The 19,190-nt window shown below is 54.9% G+C and overlaps 1 protein-coding gene across 15 annotated transcripts in view; it reads left to right on the plus strand.

The window, feature by feature from the left end:
* SIPA1L3 (signal induced proliferation associated 1 like 3) overlaps positions 1-15,801 on the plus strand; it is a 323,626-nt gene extending 307,825 nt beyond the window's left edge. For 13 of the 15 annotated variants that reach the window (XM_078359226.1, XM_078359222.1, XM_078359228.1 and 10 more), the window contains 5 exons: positions 923-1,166; positions 4,294-4,437; positions 8,874-9,009; positions 11,597-11,678; positions 13,490-15,801. In XM_078359226.1, the coding sequence (XP_078215352.1) occupies positions 923-1,166; positions 4,294-4,437; positions 8,874-9,009; positions 11,597-11,678; positions 13,490-13,633 (750 nt within the window). In that variant the 3' untranslated portion in view covers positions 13,634-15,801. The remainder of the gene's footprint in view (positions 1-922; positions 1,167-4,293; positions 4,438-8,873; positions 9,010-11,596; positions 11,679-13,489) is intronic. The other 2 variants (XM_078359230.1, XM_078359231.1) reach the window with 1 other exon arrangement.
* The last annotated feature ends 3,389 nt before the right edge of the window (positions 15,802-19,190 follow it).

Genomic DNA, 19,190 nt, shown 5'->3' on the forward strand with positions numbered 1-19,190 from the left:
AGAGAGCACATCAGCCCAGTGCTACCCACAGGGGTGCCAGCACTGCCTCTTATGGGTCCAGCTTGGCTCACACCACCTTCCCCAACCCACCTTCCCCTTACCCAGAGCTGGAGGATGGATTTGGGGAGTGGGTGTCCCCAGTGGGAAACTGGAGCTCTTTGATCAGAAAGGAGGCAGAAGGCCAGGCGTGGGGACTCACACCTGTAATCCCAGCACTTTGGATGGCCAGTGAGAGGCCAGTAAGAGGATCACTTGAGCCCAGAAGTTGACGACCAGCCTGGGCGATAAGAGACCCTATCTCTATAAAAAATTTTAGGCCGGGCACGGTGGCTCAAGCCTGTAATCCCAGCACTTTGGGAGGCCGAGACGGGTGGATCACGAGGTCAACAGATCGAGACCATCCTGGTCAACATGGTGAAACCCCGTCTCTACTAAAAATACAAAAAATTAGCTGGGCATGGTGGCGCGTGCCTGTAATCCCAGCTACTCGGGAGACTGAGGCAGGAGAATTGCCTGAACCCAGGAGGCAGAGGTTGCAGTGAGCCGAGATCGGGCCATTGCACTCCAGCCTGGGTAACAAGAGCGAAACTCTGTCTCAAAAATAAATAAATAAACAAATAAATAAATAAATAAAAATAAAAAATAAAAAATGTTAAAAATTAGCCAAGTGCCATGGCACGTGCCTGCGGTCCCAGCTAGCTGGGAGGCTGAGATAGGAAGATTACTTGAGCTTAGGAGGCCAAGCCTGTAGTAAGCTGAGATCACCCACTGTACCCCAGCCTGAATGACAGAGCAAGACCCTGTCTCTAAAAAAGAAATGGATGCTGGGTGGTTAAGGACTCACCACCGATGTCCTGGAGGGTACAGTGCCTCTGAGGACCCAGTCCGTGACCGCCCCCCACATCCCACCCATGTCCCACAGCAGTCGCCACAGAAGGGCCTACAGCGGACGCTGTCGGATGAGAGCCTATGTAGCGGGCGCCGCGAGCCCAGCTTTGCCAACCCCCCTGGCCTGGAGCCCGGTCTGCCCAGCGATGTGCTCTTCACCAGCACCTGCGCCTTCCCGTCCAGCACGCTGCCCGCGCGCCGCCAGCACCAGCACCCCCACCCACCCGTCGGCCCTGGCACTGTTCCTGCTGCTGGCAGTGGCTTTCCTGAGAAGAAATGTAAGCCTGGGCCCCCGGGACTGGCTCGGGAGTTACCCTGGGGTCGGGAGGTGGGGGGCACCAGAACACAGGCTCACCTGGAGGTCAAAGGCTAAAGGTCATCAGTGTCGGGGCCATCTCAGGGAGGAGCAGAGTTCACAGGAGCTTCGAGGGGCCTGATGGTGGGGCACTGGGTATCACCCAAGGAGCAAGGGATCATTGGCCAAGCGTCAGAGGGTCACCTAGGAGTCAGGAGCACCCAAGGATTGGAGTTCCCTAGACCAGAGAGGAAGTCCACCCTCAGGGTGCAGGCCTGGGGTTGGGGGATGCCCAGCTGCTGCTCCAGTGTTCCCCAACCCTCCCACCTGTTGCAGCACCAAGAGGTTTGCTTCATGAGCATTTTATTTACTTCCCTGGCTCCCCCCACATTTGCCACTCTTTGGCGCAGGGTGTGACTTCTCCACTCCCTAATCACCCAGCAAATATTTAACACCCCCCATGAACAGATAGTGCACACACCACCCCCATAAAAAGCCACGAGCCAGCTGCAGTTGGCCATGCCCCAGATGTACCCCGTAACCCCTCATCCACCTCCTAAAACCCCCAAAACTGAGACATACATAAGTTTGCACCACGTTCACTGGGTGATGCTACCCGGCCTGGAGGGACATGAGGCCGTTTGGGGGTCTAGTCTCCCTACTCAGTGTCAGCAATGAGGAGCTTGGGGCAGAGTGCTGGCGTGCCGCTGCATGCAGGGTCCCCCTGAGCTTTTTGGGTGTGTTATATAACACAGCATCTGCACACTTACTCTCTCAAATCCAAGCTCATCTCCAATTCAGACGCATGTTTTATCCCAAGGGTCTCCGCTGAGGGGGTGTGCCTATCTGTGATGTCTGGACAGAGCCTCTTGTGAGCTGTGGCTGATGGGGTGGAGGAGACCCTTGGACTTTTATCAAGTGTGGTCCATCTCCTCCATTAAAATTCCCCCACAGAGCTGGTGCAGTGGCTCATGCCTGTAATCCCAGCATTTTGGAAGGCTGAGGTTCGGTGGATCAACTCCTGACCTCCTGATTGAGGTCAGGAGTTCGAGACCAGCTTGGCCAGTGTGGTGAAACCCAGTCTCTACTAAAATTACAAAAATTAGCCAGGGGTGGTGATGGGCACCTGTAATCCCCAGTTACTCAGGAGGCTGAGGTGGAAGAATTGCTTGAACCCAGGAGGCAGAGGTTGTAGTGAGCCAATATCACACCACTGCAAAGCAAGGAGGTCAAGGGCGGAGCAAGGAGGCCAAGGGCAGAGCCAGGAGCCCATTCGGCCAGCACTTACTGCACACCACACATCACAGAGCTGGACGGCCTGAGTTTGTGTCCCACGTTCTCCACTGACAGATATAACGTCTCTGTGTCTCTGTTTCTTTGACTGTAAAATGTAAAAAATAGTGTGCATGCCAGGTGCAGTGGCTCACGCCTATAATCCCAGCACTTTGGGAGGCCAAGGTGGGCATATCACATGGTCAGGAGTTCAACACCAGCCTGGCCAACATGGTGAAACCCCATCTCTACTAAAAAAGTACAAAAATTAGCCAGGCCTGGTGGCGTGTGCTTTTAATCCCAGCTACTTAGGAGGCTTAGGCAGGAGAATTGCTTGAACCCAGGAGGCAGAGGTTGCAGTGAGCCAAGATTGCACCACGGCACTCCAGCCTGGGCAACAAAGCAAGATTCCATCTCAAAAAAAAAAAAATAGTGCCCACTTCCGTGAGTTAAAAGAATCAAACAAGTGGATGTATGAAAAGCACGTAGCATACACCTAATATGTAGTCCGCACTGAGAAGTACCAGCTGGAGGCGTGCGAGCCCAGGCAAGGTGGCACTTCGCTCAGGTCTCAGTTTTCCTGCTCCATGCATGGAGATCATGACATCCCCTGCCCCCACGAGACTCATGATGAGGCTGTGAGGTGATCTCCCTTGGCCCTGCACAGAGGAGGTGCCGGGAATGCACAGCGGGCGAAGCTCATGGCCGGGTTTGCCGATTCCCAGCTAAGGGCCCTGAGGCGTGTTGCCTGGTCTCTCTGTACCTGGCTGTCCTCCTCTGTCCCCTTCTCTTAGGGGCTTCAAGGAATCACTGAGCCCTTGTCCATGGGACTCTCGATAGCCACAGCAGATGCAAGTGCTGGCACCGTGCTTGTCACTTCCAACCCCTGAGATGTCACAGGCCTCTCTGCTCAATGCGTCACACCTGAACTCCCTCACGCCAACCCCACCGCATCTAAACACTGTCCATATACTGGCGATTCCATTACAGGTGCACCTGAGACTCTCCTCGCTGCTGGCCCCTGTGGCCAGTCCCCCTCCCACCACCTCCTTGGGGTATCCAGGGTCATCTCCACTGAGCACCTCCTGAAACAGATTTCTGATCCCCCTGCCCCAGCCTTCCCAATCAGAGCTGCAATCCTAGCCCTTCTCTTTGTTTCACAGCCATATCCATCCCTCAGGAAATCCCATCAGCTGCCCCTGAAATGTGGGCCCAGCATTGGCCCCCGTGTCCCACTGCATCCCCACCCTGGTCCTGCCCAGCGGTGCTCTCTCATGGTTACAGCTCCTCCTTGGTCCCCACCTCCCTCCAAATCCTCCCCACATGCAGCCAGAGGAAGGCTTACAGGGGCACCATTGCACTCAGGGTGAGAACAGAGTCGTCATCAGGGCCCACAGGCCCCACACAGCCTGGCCTGGCCACGTTGTCTCTGTCCTCACCTCCCGCTGCTCCTTCCCTTGCTCACCCTCACCCAGCCATATGGTCGCCTCCATGCTCCTTAAACCTTCCAGAGCACTCTTGCCTCAGGGATTTAGCACGGGCTGTTCCATCTGCCTGGAATGCTCCTCCCCTCCCCATGTCCCTCTCCACCCCGCCCCACCCCCGCCCCCTCCCTCCTCCCCTTCAGAGTTCTGTCCAGATGTCTTTTCCGCCAGGCCTGGCCTGGCACCCTGTTCCAAGTCACTCCTCAGTAGGCTCCAGCAATCCCAAGCCCCTTACCCTGCTGGAGGTTCTCCCCCGCCCATAGCATCTCCGCAAAAGCAGGGGAATGTCTTCATGTAGGTGTCTCTCCCGCATTGTCATGCCCAACCACTGCTGTCTCCACCCTCCCCATCCAGCCACCATCTCAGCCTCAGAGCTCTCACTGGCTGATGGACGGGACCGGCCCCTGCGGCGCCTGGACCCTGGGATGATGCCCCTGCCTGACACGGCTGCTGGCCTTGAGTGGTCCAGCCTGGTGAATGCTGCCAAGGCATACGAAGGTAAGCGCCTTCTGCCCAGCCCCGCCAGGCCCCCAAGCCCTCCTCGGTTCTAGAGGGATTCATGGAGGGCCCCATGGCTTTCTAGGGATACCCACTCAGATTCCAGAATCAGGGAATGGGTTCAAGTTCTCTTCTGTCACTTGCCCACTGTGCAGCCCTGGGCAAGCATCTTCATTTGTTGATGCCAGTTACCATGTTGACCAACCAGTGAAAGTGACCATGCCTGAGGCTGCCCGACCCCTGAGGTGTTTACACAGAACACCACATACAAAACATATGAGGCCAAGCACAGTGGTTCCTGCCTGTAATCCCAGCACTCTGGGAGTCCGAGGCAGGAGGATCACTTGAGATCAGGAGTTTGAGACCAGCCTGGGCCACGTAGTAAGACCCCTTCTCTACAACAGAAAAAAAGTAAGGGAGACACGGTGGTGCACACCGGTTAGTTCCAGCCACTCCGGAGGCTGAGGCGGGAGGATTGCTTCAGCCCAGGTGGTAGAGGCTGTGATGAGCTATGATCACACCACTATGCTCCAACCTGGGCAATAGTGCAAGACCCCATGTCTGGGGAAAAAAAAAATCTGTGTCCCTGAGGACAATTGGGTTTTCAGCCCAGATTTGGGAGGCAGGAAGAGAGAATGAAGGCTTTTAGTGACTGTCCTCTCCAAGTGCCCTCAGGCTCTCACCAAGACCTTGGATCCTAGGGTTGGGGGCTCCCCATACCAGGCCTGCAGGGATCCTCACTTTCTAGGTTCCCTGGAACAGTGGGCAGGGTTTGCTCTGCCACCCAGGCCTCTTTATGTGCTGGGAGTCCCTGGGGACAGGGAGCCGGGAAACTAGGCCATCTCGTCTCACATAGGTCTCCAAGCGTCCTGGGGCCAGGACCAGCTGGTGCCAGGATGGCTGGTTCCGGGACAGTGGGAAGCAAGGAAGGCCTCAGTTCTTTCCCTGGAGACCCAGATGCCATCAGCGGCTGTAGCGTTGTCTGTGGAAGGCAGAGCTGCCCAGACAGTGACAACCCCAACCATGGACCACAGGAAAGGGCCAGAGCCCCCTACCCACTCGCAGCTACTCCGGGTACCTGGCGTCCTGGGAGCTGTGCATCCCGTGTGAGAAAGCTGAGGGAACCTGGCCAGTGGCACTGATTTCTCCCCCAGGCTGTGCGTCACAGTCGCCTAGGGAGATTTTTCCTTCCTTATCAGATTAATAGATGAACCACAGAAGGTTATGGGGGAGGGGTGGACATAGCAGAAAGGCTTGGAAGAAAGCACACCAGCACCACCATGGCGGTGCCTCCTGGCAGTAGTAAAGGGGCCAGCAGGGAGTGGAGGTCAGCGCGGTTTCAGCTTGCTGTGAGGTGTGGAGTTCATAATGAAGATAAATATGGGTTTTCCCATGCAATTTACATAATGGAAAAGACTAAAGGAATTCTCATTAACTTTGGTAGGTGTGTTCATGGCATAGTAGTTTTCTTCAAAAAAAAAAACAGGCCAGGCATGTGGCTCACACCTGTAATCCCAACATTTTGGGAGGCCAAGGTGGATGGATCACAAGGTCAGGAGATTGAGACCATCTGGCAAACACGATGAAACCCCTTCTCTACTAAAAATACAAAAAATTAGCTGAGTGTGGTGCGCACACCTGTAATCCCAGCTACTCAGGAGGCTGTGGCAGAAGAATTGTTGGAACCCAGGAGGCGGAGGTTGCAGTGAGCCAAGATCACACCACTGTACTCCAGCCTGGGTGACAGAGTGAGACTCCATCTCAAAAACAAAAAAATATTTTATCCACTAGAGCTACTTAGTGATACTTCTACAGATGAAATGCAAAGCTGACTGGGAGTTGCTTTAAAATATTCCAGGCTGGGGCAGTGGTTCACACCTGTAACCCCAACACTTAGGGAGATCAAGGTGGGAGGATGACTTGAGGCCAGGAATTCAAGAGCAGCCTGAGCAACATAGTGAGGCCTATGTCACTATAAAAATATTTATTTTATTTTTGGTTTTTTTTTTTTGAGACAGAATCTCACTCTTTCACCCAAGCTAGAGTGCAGTGGTGTGATCTTGACTAACTGCAGCTTCCACCTCCCAGATTCAAGTGATTCTCTTGCCTCAGTTTCCTTAGAGTCTGGGATTATAGGTGCTCACCACCACGCCCAGCCTGTCACAACAAAAAAATGTTAAAATTAGCCAGGTGTGGTATCACATACCTGTAGTCCTGGCTTCTCAGGAGGCTAAACCAGGAGGATCGCTTGAGCTTCCAGGAGTTCTAGGCTGGAGTGTGCTGTTCTGATCCAGTGTCTTCACTAAACTCAACATCAATACGGTGACCTCCAAGGAGCTGGGAACCACCAGGTTTCCTAAGGACAGATGTACTGGGCCAGGTCAGAAATGGAGCAGGTCAAAACTCCCATGCTGATCAGTAATGGACTCAGGCCTATGAATGGCGACTGCACTTCAGCATAGACAACATAGCAAGACCCTGTCTCTTAAAAATCGAATGTCAAAGTGAATATACATTAAATCCAAGATTTAAAAAATAGGCCGGGTATGGTGGCTCACACCTGTAACCCCAGCACTTTGTGAGGCTGAGGTAGATGGATCCCCTGAGATGGGGAGTTTAAGACTAGCCTGACTGACATGGAGAAACCCCATCTCTACTAAAAATACAAAAATTAGCTGGGTGTGGTGGCGCATGCCTGTAATCCCAACTACTTGGGAGGCTGAGGCAGGGAACTGCATGAACCCGGGAGGTAGAGGTTTCGGTGAGCCGAGATCACGCCATAGCACTCCAGCCTGGGCAACAAGAGTGAAATTCCATCTCAAAAAAAAAAAAAAAAAAGATTTTGGCTGGGTGTGGTGGCTCACACCTGTAATCCTAGCACTTTGGGAAGCCAAGGTGGGCGGATTGCCTGAGGTCAGGAGTTTGAGACCAGCCTTGCCAACATGGTGAAACCCCATCTTTAAAAAAAAAAAAAGATTTTAAAAATAAAGCTATAAAGGGTATTATTCAGCAAATCAGAAAACATTTGCAGATGACTGTATATTAGATAATATCATGGCAAAGTGGCTCACGCCTGTAATCCCAGCACTTTGAGAGGCCGAGACGGGTGGATCACGAGGTCAAGAGATCGAGACCATCCTGGTCAACATGGTGAAACCCCGTCTCTACTAAAAATACAAAAAATTAGCTGGGCATGGTGGCGCGTGCCTGTAATCCCAGCTACTCGGGAGGCTGAGGCAGGAGAATTGCCTGAACCCAGGAGGCGGAGGTTGCGGTGAGCCGAGATCGGGCCATTGCACTCCAGCCTGGGTAACAAGAGCGAAACTCTGTCTCAAAAAAAAAAAAATAGACAAATTATCCAGGCATGGTAGCGCATACCTGTAGGCCCAGCTACTCAGGAGGCTGAGGCAAGAGAATTACTTGAACAATCGCTTCAGCCCGGGAGGCAGCTGTTACAGTGAGCCAAGATCACACTGCTGCACTCCAGCCTGGGCAACAGAGCAAGAATCTGTCTCAAAAAAAAAAAAAAAAAAAGTAAATGGGAAAAATGTTAACAGTGAGTGGCCCCAGGGACAGGGTGTTGGGGTTTTTACTCTGCTTGAGGCACAGAGTGGAAGTTGGACCCAGGGAGCTGCTTGCCTCCAGGGCTTGCCACTCTGCCCTGCCCTGCCACACCCCAGGCTGCCCTCAACACACAGCACCCAGGGATGCCTTCTTGTTTTTAACACCCCCAAGGATTTCATTGTCTGGCTGTTCATAGCTCACTGAACCAGCCACTATTGGAGGGCACTGGGGCAGTGGCCAGCTGTTGCCATTACAGAAAGAACATCTAACAGTCAATGTTTGAAAACGCAGATGGTTCAGGTGCCCTAGCTGGAGTCACGTGTCCAAGGCGGGACCCAGGAATGTTCACTTTCACTGGCAGCCCCATGCGATTTCTTTTTTCTCTTCAATATGCATGATGTGCTCTCTCTCGCTTCTCTTCGCTTTTGAAATCTTCCCAGCTTCCTCCAAAGGAGAGCGAATCTGATAACGAATCCCCGTGGACCTGGCACCAGCCCGTCCGCTTCGGACCCCTTTTATCCTCCCTTTTACTTTCAGACTAAAATCAGGTCATTTACGTTGAGAGCATCCCAGGCTCAGAATTTGATCGGTTGCTCCTCGCACTCTCATCTAACTGGCTTCTGCCTGCGCTTGGATTTCATGTAAACTCGTTAGTCATTGGATCTAAAGCCTTGATCGGGATCCGGATGGGATTTTGTTTGTGTTCTTGTGTGTTCATTTGGTTGGGTTTTTTGGCAAGAATCTATCCCAAATGCCTATGCGATCTATCCCAAGTATGATGGGCAGTGCCGTGGAGGTTTGCAGGGAGAGTCAGTTGCGGGAGAAGCTGGGAGCCTTGCTGACCCCCTCTCCTCCTCCTCCCTCCCTGGCAGTGCAAAGAGCCGTCTCGCTCTTCTCTCTGAACGACCCTGCCCTGAGCCCGGACGTCCCGCCTGCACACAGTCCTGTCCACAGTCACCTGAGCCTGGAAAGGGGGCCCCCAACCCCCAGGACCACCCCTACCATGAGGTGAGGTTTCCCTGGGAACACCCGGGTTCATGCCAGCAGCAGTTCTGTGCAGTGGAAGAGGCTGATCCAGAGAGAGGTAGCCTCTGTGGGTCACGCCCACCAGTCTCCGGCAGATGTTGTTATAGCAGCTACTCCCCTCTCCTAACAAGCTTAGAAGTCCTTACCCTGCAACTGTCTATGCACTGGGCATCCACAGTGACCAAGACAGACTCCGCCTGGCCCCAACAGATCGCCCGGTCCATCAGAGACGACACTTGAATCAATACATACACAATTGTTTTGCTTCCAACTTTGAAAACTGCTTAGCAGGCCGGGCGCAGTTGCTCACGCCTGTAATCCCAGCACTTTGAGAGGCCGAGGCAGGTGGATCACTTGAGGTCAGGAGTTTGAGACCAGCCTGGCCAATATGGCAAAACCCCATCTCTACTAAAAATACAAAAATTAGCTGGGCGTGGTAGCAGGAGCCTGTAATCCCAGCTACTCGGGAGGCTGAGGTAAGAGAATCACTTGTACCTGGGAGGTGGAGGCTGCAGTGAGCTGAGATCATGCCACTGTACTCCAGCCTGGGCAACAGAAAAAGACTTAGTCTTAAAAACAAAAACAACAAAAAAAGAGGCCAGGCATGCTCACACCTGTAATCGCAGCGCTCTGGGAGGCCAGGGTGGTTGGATCACTTGAGGTCAGGAGTTCAAGACCAACCTGGCCAACATGGCGAAACCATGTCTATACTAAAAATACAAAAATTACTGGGTGGGCACAGTGGCTCACGGCTGTAATCCCAGCACTTTGGGAGGCCGAGGCGGGCGGATCACTTGAGGTTGGGAGTTTGAGACCAGTCTGACCAACATGGAGAACCCCCATCTTGTTAAAAAAAATACAAAAATTACCCAGGCATGGTTGTGTTCGCCTGCAATCCTAGCACTCAAGAGGCTGAGGCAGGAGAATCGCTTGAACCTGACAGGCAGAGGTTGCAGTGAGCCGAGATCATACCACTGCACTCCAGCCTGGGCCATAGAGTAAGGCTCCATCTCAAAAAAAAAAAAAAGAAACGAAAAGAAAGCTTCTAGACACTGTCTCCCAATCCTCCAGCCCTGCGCATTTCATCCCCTGTCTCTGCCGCCCATCTCCCGCCTGTCTCCTCCTCTGCAGATTCCTAAACCCCACAGACTTCTGCTCACACTCACCCTTCCCGGCCTCCCTGCCAGGTGCCACGCTGGGCCATCTGAGGACCCAGTGGCAACTGAGGCCAGGCCTGGCCCTCAGGAGGCTTCATGGGGGAAGGAAGAGGACAGGGACAGATATCTCACATTTGTCATCTCACGCATGGCTTCTCACATTCAGCACAGCATATTTGACTGCACTCACTTGGCAGAAAACAAAATTAAAAAGAGGCAGAGAGAATGTAAATGGCACATTCTGCCTGTACATGGATTTAAATAGTGCATTTCACACTCGTCTGCACACCTCACGGTGCAGGGTTCTATATCCAACCATCCGTGCACTGTACTTCATGGGCAGTGGGAGCCATTTTTGAGGGTAGTTTGGACTTCTTGCTTTTCACACTCTGGCTTGAGAATGCAACCTCCACCAGGAACATAGGCCCCACTGTAATTACCAGAAGTCGGCAGTTCCAGTTGGTGCTGCCAGGCCGAGGGGCAGGAGCAGTGTGGGCTGTGGGAAGCAGTGGGACCTGTGGCCCTGGGCAGCGTTCCTGGAGTCCATGTGCCTCATCTCCCTCTGCAGCCCCAGATCCCTAGGACTGAGCAGCAAGGTTGTGGGAAAGGGTGTGTGAGGCAGGAGGGCCAGCCCCCCATCCCCGCCACTGTGCCTGTGTACCCACGGTGCCCAGTGGAGCCTCCTTCAGCCCCAACTCCAGGCAGGAAGAGGCTGTGAATTCTTTGCAGGGGCCAGGCAGGCCCGGTGCTGGGAGTATCTGCAGAGGGGCAGCTACTGGCCGTGGGTCCCTGAGTCAAATCCTAGCACCAACACATGACTGGGTGACATCGCCTGGGCCTCGTCCCCTGTCCGGTGGCTAACCATGCAGCACCTCTGAAGGCCACAGTGGGCAGGGGAGCTCTGAGACTGACCGGGCAGTCTGGAGCTTGATGAGGGGCGGCTCTTACTGGCAGGCACATGGTCAGCATCACTGCCAGGACCACTGTCAGTCCTGCCCCCAAGAGCGGGCCCTTTTGACTATCTGTCCACTCTCGTGCTTCCTGTGCCTGGAATGGTACCTGCACCCACCAGGTGTCTGTGGAGTGGGCTCTTTGTATCCTGACGGTACGAAGAAGGGGTCCTCCCTGAAGTCGTGCACGGCCCCGCCCCAGGGAAAAAGCGCACTTCAGGGTGCGCACCCACCCTTCCCACACCTGGTGCTCTCAACACCCTACCCACATCCACAGAGGTGCCCTTGGTGGGTGGAGGGTGGAGGGCTGGCTTCCTGCCTCCCCTCGGAGCTTTTCGTTGGGCTTCATCAGAATGTCAGGGATGAGGGGGGCCCGTACCCCCAGGCTTTTCTCAGCTGTAGGCGAGGAGTCCTCCCGGGGGCAGTGGGGCCTCAGGCTGACCTTGTCCCTGGTCCTTCCAGTGAGGAACCGCCCCTGGATCTGACAGGCAAGGTATACCAGCTGGAGGTGATGCTGAAACAGCTGCACACCGACCTGCAGAAGGTAAGGCTGGGGCCACGCCCCCCTCCATCCCACTTCCCAGACCCTGGGCCGCCCCACCCCCACACCTCCTGTGCTTGCCTGTAGTCATGGGTGAAGAGTAAACAGTGATAACACTGCAGCTAGCAAGTGCACAGAGAAAGTCATCCGTTCCTGGGGGAAGAATAATCGGCCCAGGCTTTTTGGAGGGCAGTTGAACATTTATCAAAAATGTAATTGCGCCGGGCATGGTGGCTCAGACCTGTAATCCCAGCACTTTGGGAGGCTGAAGCTGGTGAGCCACTTGAGGCAAGGAGTTCGAGACCAACCTGGCCTATATTCAAAACTAGCCGCCTATAATCCCAGCTACTGAGGCAGGAGAATCGCTTGAACCCAGGAGTCAGAGGTTGCAGTGAGCCAAGTTTGTGCCCCTGCACTCCAGCCTGGGCGACAGAGCAAGACTCCAGCTCAAAAAAAAAAATGTAATTGTGCACCCTGCTGACCCAGTAATTCCATTTGTGGGAATTTTTCCATGAGAATTTCCGGTGTGGGTACAAAGAGATTGTGAACAAGGCCATTCGTTGCCACACTCTTGGCAATAAAAAATTGGAGCTGGCGTGGCTCTCACTCAACAGAACAGCTGTGTAAATTACAGGGCACCCATGCAGCGGAACAGCATGCAGCCAATTAAAGTAATAACAAATCTATGTATTTACTCACATGCAAAAGGAGTCCAGTAACTTAAGTAAAAACCAGAGTGAGCTGCAGCACTGTTGGCTACACAGTCATCATGATATTAATTTACTGTTTAACCACTAGGGGTTGAGAGGGCCGTCTAGAAGGTGACAGGCAATTTGTTCTTTGGACTTGTCTCCACGGGGCAGAAGAATGAGGAGACCAGCCGGGCGTGGTGGCTCACGCCTGTAATCCCAGCACTTTGGGAGGCCGAGGTGGGTGGATCACCTAAGGTCAGGAGTTTGAGACCAGCCTGGCCAACGTGGTAAAATCCCACCTCTACTAAAAAGTATGATAGTTAGCCGGGTGTGGTGGTGGGTGCCTGTAATCCTAGCTAGCTGGGATTCTGGTGTCTGTAATCCTAGAGGCTGAAGCAGGAAAATCACTTGAACTGGGGAGGCAGAGGCTGCAGTGAGCTCAGATCATGCCTTTGCACTCCAGCCTTGCCGACAAGAGCGAAACTCAGTCTCACGAAAAGAAAAGAATGAGGAGACTTTTACCTGTCATTTCTATACTTCTGGGTAAAAGTCAGAAAGGTGGCAGAGTATATAATGCATAAGTCCTTGAGCCCTGGAATCCAAGTCACCCAGTTTCTGACCCCCGCCCCACTGCATAATGCTACGTGATTTGAGACGGGACTGTCTTCAGGGGCTATGTCCTCCTGGAAGAATAGGGTCTGCTTAGGCCACCCTGCTCATGTCCCAGCTCCCACTTGCTGTGTGAGGCTGGGGTCCTCTTCCAGGAAAATAGGGACACTAAGTCCTCAGGTAGTATGATTTTGGATGTGGTGACCACGACAATAGTGACGTTTGTCAAGCCGTGTCCCAAATGCATCTTGAACTCCACGATGGGCCACATTCCAGGAGCTCTAAGTATATGAGCTCCAGGCCACTCCTCAGCCTCCTGGTAGAGTTGCGGGAACCGGGAACTGAGTGACTTGCCCAGGGTCCCTTGGTGGTGGAGACGCAGAGTGGGATGCACCCGGCCTGGCCCAGCTCCAAAGCACCGCCAGGCCAGAGCTCTCCAGCCCCGGGGAGTCGTCAGCTGTTCTGGGGGCAGCTATGCCCACCCACCTGACGCTGGCCTCCCACCCCACGCAGGAGAAGCAGGACAAGGTGGTGCTGCAGTCCGAGGTGGCCAGCCTGCGACAGAACAACCAGCGGCTGCAGGAGGAGTCGCAGGCAGCCAGCGAGCAGCTGCGCAAGTTCGCAGAGATCTTCTGCAGGGAGAAGAAGGAGCTCTGAGGTGGGGAGGCCACCGCCCAGCCCTGGCTCCTTCCCCATAGGCTGTGGCTCTGCTCGCCTCTTTCCTTCTACTCAGCTCCTGGCTGCCGGCGTGACCAAGATGACCCAGCCAGGGCACTCCCCCTGGACACGGAAACCCCAATGGCAGTAGGACCCGAGGGGCCTCACTGGGGCTGTGAGGCAGGGTCAGCGCACGGCCCTGAAGCCCTGGAGGGCAACGTGGTCTCAGGCCTCCCTCTGAGCTGCCCAGCTGTGGTCCCTGTGAGCTGGGTCATGCCCACACCACCCCTGGGCCTGTCCTGCTGTCCCCATCTGGCCTCTTCCTGGGACCAGCCCTCCGAAGCTGATGGGGACAGAGAGAGGAGCCAGTTTGCAGACCCCTTGGCTCCAGGAGGTCACACAGCAGTTTTCTTCACCACGCACACGAAGTTGCAGCTTGTGGGGCCGAGGCCCCTGCATGAAAAGTACAACGTGAAAGCAACCCTTTCTCCCCACACCCAGAGAGGCGAGGCCCTCAAGGAAACAAACCAGGGTGCCTCGGTCCCTAGCGCGCAAGCTCCAAAAAGCACGAACATGATCCCCTCCCTAACGCCCTCCTCCCAAAAAGCAGCCAGGAGCACTTTCTTAGAGTTTAAATTATTTTCTTGGGGGCCTGAGGATGGAGAGAGGCAAGGCCGGCCTCCAGAGCCAATTTATTTGAGAGAGAAACTCTATTTGTACCTCGGGGACAGTTTATACGATCTTTTTCTATCAGTTCCTCTTGCGCCAGAGGCCACCACGCCTGGGCTGGGGGCCCACAGGCCCCTCCACCTTCCCACTCCCACCCAGGCCAGGCGGGGGCAGTGGAGCCACCACAGGGCGGACTCCCTCCTCCTCCCTCCCTCCTCCACCCTCCCCCCCTTCTCCCCCACCCTTCCTAGCACGACCTGGCCCTGACCAGCAGCCTCGGCCTCTTCTGGGCTTCAGGCAGGGCTCCGGAAGCCCTCCGGACAGGGCTGGAGAAGAACAGCCTTCATCTCCTCCTCTGTTTTTTTTCCTTTGTGAGTCTCCCAGCCCATCTCTCCGAGCAGCGACCACCAGACTCCCTCACCGTGCTCCCTGGGGAGCACCGCCCCCCCTTGAACCCCACTGGACGCTGGTTCTCTAAAGGCAATAAGGGGCAGCCACGCCGGTGTGGTACCACGCTGTTCACCCAGGAAACCGTTTCTTTTTCTTCCTTCTTGCAAAACAAACAGAAAAAGATATATATATATATATTTATTTTTTCATGTAGAGTTGGCGCCAGAACAAGCCTGTATGGCCACAGCCTGTGGATTCACCCCCCAACCTCAAGCTGAGGATCAAGGCATGTGGCCCCCGTGGGCTGGGGGTCATTGGAAGGACCAGAGGGACAAAGTCAGGGCGGGGAGGCCGGTGCCCTTGGAGGCACCAGGTGGGGAGGAGTTGGCAGAGCAGGTCTGGCCACAAGCCAGCACCAGGCAGCCCGGCCCTTGTCCAGGGACTCCGCCGCCTTCTCTCTGGGGCCAGGAACCTCAGGGAAGGGGGCTCTGGGGTCTGCCTAGGACGCAGGCACTCAGGGAGGTGCCGGTGTGGATGGGTGGGGGCAAGAGAAGAGAATTCTCACCGTGTCTCCTGTGATCAGCCTCTGGCCCCCTGGAGGAGGAAACCTCAGTGCTGCCCCCCTCATGCCCTTGCCCTTCACACTGACAGTGAGGTGGGCGTGAGTGCCCAAGGCAGCGTCCTCAGCCCTGGCCAGCTACTGTGATGTCGTCTTCTCCCCCATCCCCTTCCCTGGGGGCTCTCCAGTCCCCCACCCCTTTCCTCGGACCCTGATCAGGTCCTTTTTTTTTTTCAGTTGCCTCCTCCCCCATCTTCAGATCATTCGAATCATTTTGGGGACTTAATCATGTACATGGACAAGTGTAAATTATGATTTTTGGTTTTGTTTTCTGTTATTTTGTAAGGATTTCTGCAAAAACAGATCTATTTAATTTGAGGTTGGTGTTCTATCTGATGGCTGAAGATAGCGGCAGGAGTTTTTGTCATATGTTGATTTGTTTCATTTGGATTTTTTAATAATTATTCTTTATTGCCCCCCCCCCATCCCTGTCTTGAGATTTTCTGGCATGTTTCTGGAGGTTTCAAAGGAAATAAATGTTTCATAGAAATGGCTTCTGTGTTCACTTTTGGGGCAGCTGTCTGGAGTTGCTGGCGAGAGGCTGTGGTCCGGTATGAGTCACTCCTGCTGCTCCTGTCCCCATGTTCCCCAAACCATGACCACCCCACACGTCCTGAGACCCACGGGGCACCTGCCTTGTGGAATCCAAAGGACAAAAATCCAACACTCAGAATGTCAATTTGTTTGTTTGTTTAAGACAGAGTTTCGCTCTTGTTGCCCAAGCTGGAGTGCAATGGCATGATCTCAGTTCACTGCAACCTCTGCCTCCCAGGTTCAAGCAATTCTCTTGCCTCAGCCTCCCAAATAGCTACAATTACAGGGACACGCCACTATGCCCGGCTAATTCTTTGTATTTTTAGTAGAGATGGGGTTTCACTGTGTTAGCCAGGCTGGTCTTGAACTCCTGACCACAGATGATCTGACTGCCTCGGCCTCCCAAAGTGTGGGGATTACAGATGTGAGCCACCACACCCAGCCAATGTTCAAGAGTGACATTCGGCCTCAGAGGTCATATGCTGGAGGCCTGAAGGCCAGACCTGACCTGGAGTTTTGGCGCCATGGCTCACGCCTGTAATCCCAGCACTTTGAGAGGCCAAGGCAGGAGGATTGCTTGAGCCTAGGAATTCAAAACCTGCCTGGACAACATAGCAAGCTCCTGCCTCCAAAAAGAATTTTTTTAACTTTTTTTTTTTCTTTGAGACAGAAGACTCTGTTGCCTGGGCTGGAGTGCAATGGCACAATCTCAGCTCACTGCAACCCCTGCCTCCTAGATTCAAGCGATTCTCCTGCCTCACCCGCCCAAGTAGCTGGGATTGTAGGCACCTGGCTAATGTTTGCATTTTTGTAGAGACGAGGTTTCACTTGTTGGCCAAGCTGGTTTCGAACTCCTGACCTCAAGTGATCTGCCCACTTCAGCCTCCCAAAGTGCTGGATTACAGGTGTGAGCCACTGCTCCCAGCTTAATTTAAAAAAAAAAAAAAAAAGATTGCACATGAAGGCCAGGTTTCCAATTTTTTGATCCATCCTTTGCTGCAAGACTCTAAAGTAAGGGGCCCCTGCCTCCTTTGGCCCCGGCCACAGGGCTGACTTTGGACACTCCCTGACTTCTGTCTGGGAGAAGCAGACCCCCACTACCAGTTGCCAAGTGAGTGCTTTGAGGGTAGAAAGCAGCCCTAGTCACTCCAGATCTACATCTGGCCTGATGAACATTTGCTTTTTGGGCCAAACTGATTTCTGAATCAGGAAATTCCTGTTAAAATCACGAAGGCCGGCCCCTTGGAAGCCTAACCTCCTGACGGGGCTGGACAGGTGGGGTCTTCCTGCCCCCATACCCATGTGCCTGTCGTGGAGTTTCACATCCCTGAGCTAAAACCCAGTGCTTCTCTGACTCAGACCCTGCCCCCTTCAAAAAGTGTCTTTTTCCAAAAGGCGTGGGGCTGGCATCAGAGTAGCAGGACCAGCCTTTCCCACGTCTCCTAAAAATTCTGGAGTTCTCCAGACACCCTCCCTGTCTCCACCCTCCTCCTTGACGCCCCATCCTCAACCCACACTGCCCTTCCCCCCCCCCCCCCCCCCCCCCCCCGCCACTGGGCCAAGGGGGTGGGAAGCCGAGGAACAGGCTGTTCTCACATCCTCTCCTGGCGCCAGAGCCATGCCAGCTGCCTCCAGCACCCCACAACTCGTGCACACGCCAGCCCCTGGTCGCGCCCGAACTGTGCTTTGCGGCGTGCGGCCCTTCCCTTCGTGCCCATTTCCAGCTTCCTCTACCCATCTCGGTCTCTCCTGCTTCCACCCCATCCCGGTTCTCCTCCCCGGTCTTTCTGAGTCCCTCACCCCTCCGGCTCTCTCTGCAGATTGTTCTGCAGTTCCCCTAAATTCTGTCTCTCTCTCCCCATCTCTACCTGTTTGTTGTCCTGGGACTTTGCCTGTCCCTGATCCCAAGTCTCTCTCTCTCCCCACCTGCAACGTGCCTCCCTCTCACTCTCTTCCCTCTCCTGATCCCTGTTGCTTCCTCCTCTGCCTCCCCTTTGGGAAGACCTCTCCCGAAATCTGCTGCTGATCTTCCCCAGTCACCTCCTCCCGCTCTCCCCGCCTGTCAGCTATTTTTTATTACTGTTATTCCCTCTCTCCATTAAACCTCACCCCTGCTCCCTTCTTCTCCCCTGTCCTTCCTCCCGTTTCTGTCCCTTCTGCACTCTCCTGCTCTTTTTTCTGACTCTCTCAGTAACTGTGTGACTGTCCTCATCTCTTTCTCTCTCCTGATCTGTGTCCTAGTTCTCTCTCTCACTCCCGCCCCCCACCCGTCGCCCACGTCTGTCTCTCTCCCAGTGCCCGAGTCTAGGTACCCTCCTGCCCTCCCTTAGCGCTTCCATCTCCACCCCATCCCCAACTGCCGATTTGCCCCGCGTCCAGAACACGGAGCCCCCGGAGATGTCTGGGCCTGAGATGACCCCTCCAGACACCCCCATTCCCCATCCCAGCACCCCAGCAGGGGCCGCCCCAACGTCCTCTTCCCAGCCCTTCCCTTCCCCCGCCCAGCTCCCGCCTCCCTCCCGGCTGCGCCCGCCGCAGCTGCAGCAGCCCGTTGCCAGGGCAACCACAGCTGGCTGGGCGGGAGCCCCTCCACCCCATCCCCCTTCTCCTCCTTTCTGGCAAAGCGGGGCGGAGCTGGGACAAAGCCAGGGAGAGGCAGGGTGCGGTGTGGGGAAGAGGAGGAAGTGGATGGAGGTAGGGGCTGGCTGGCTGCCTCTCCCCCAACAAGGCCCCCCCATCCCCAGCCCCACTTCTTGGTGACACCCCGGATCAGACGGGAGAACAAGGCAGTTGTGGGCAGAGGGGTCAGGCCCAGTTTAATACACAGAACAAGTTAATTCACAGCAGAGGCAGGCAATAGAGGAGACTCAGTGACAAGTGAGGGGTACTCCTGGATTGGGGGACATCCCCCCAAAATCCACCACCTCCCCCACCTGCAGTCTCAGTTTCCCTTTTTTAAAACCCAAACAACAAACACACACAACCACAAGAAACAACCACGCCCCCTCACTCCCCCCAAAATGGCCTGTGAGGGGGGCGGGGGCCGCCAGGCCTGGCGGGGCGGAAGGAGGGTGGAGGAGGGGAGGGAAAAGGAGTCCGTGGCGGAGTCTGTGCTTCTCATTCCAGCAGGCGCTGGGCGGGGGCCACCCGGCCCCACCACTACCACCCACCAGCCACAGCAGGCACGGGGTGGGCACAGGCCGGGTCGGTCGGGGAGGGGCAGGAAGAGTTCAAAATCAAGGTTCACATCATGCAGTACCCACCGTGGGCACCGGGAGGGGTGGGTGGACACTACGCCCACCGCCCTGGGCACAGGAGGGGAAGGTGCCCACCTTGGGTGGGGCG

This window comes from Callithrix jacchus, chromosome 22 (assembly GCF_049354715.1).
Source record: "Callithrix jacchus isolate 240 chromosome 22, calJac240_pri, whole genome shotgun sequence".
In the NCBI taxonomy this organism is placed as follows: domain Eukaryota; kingdom Metazoa; phylum Chordata; class Mammalia; order Primates; family Cebidae; genus Callithrix; species Callithrix jacchus.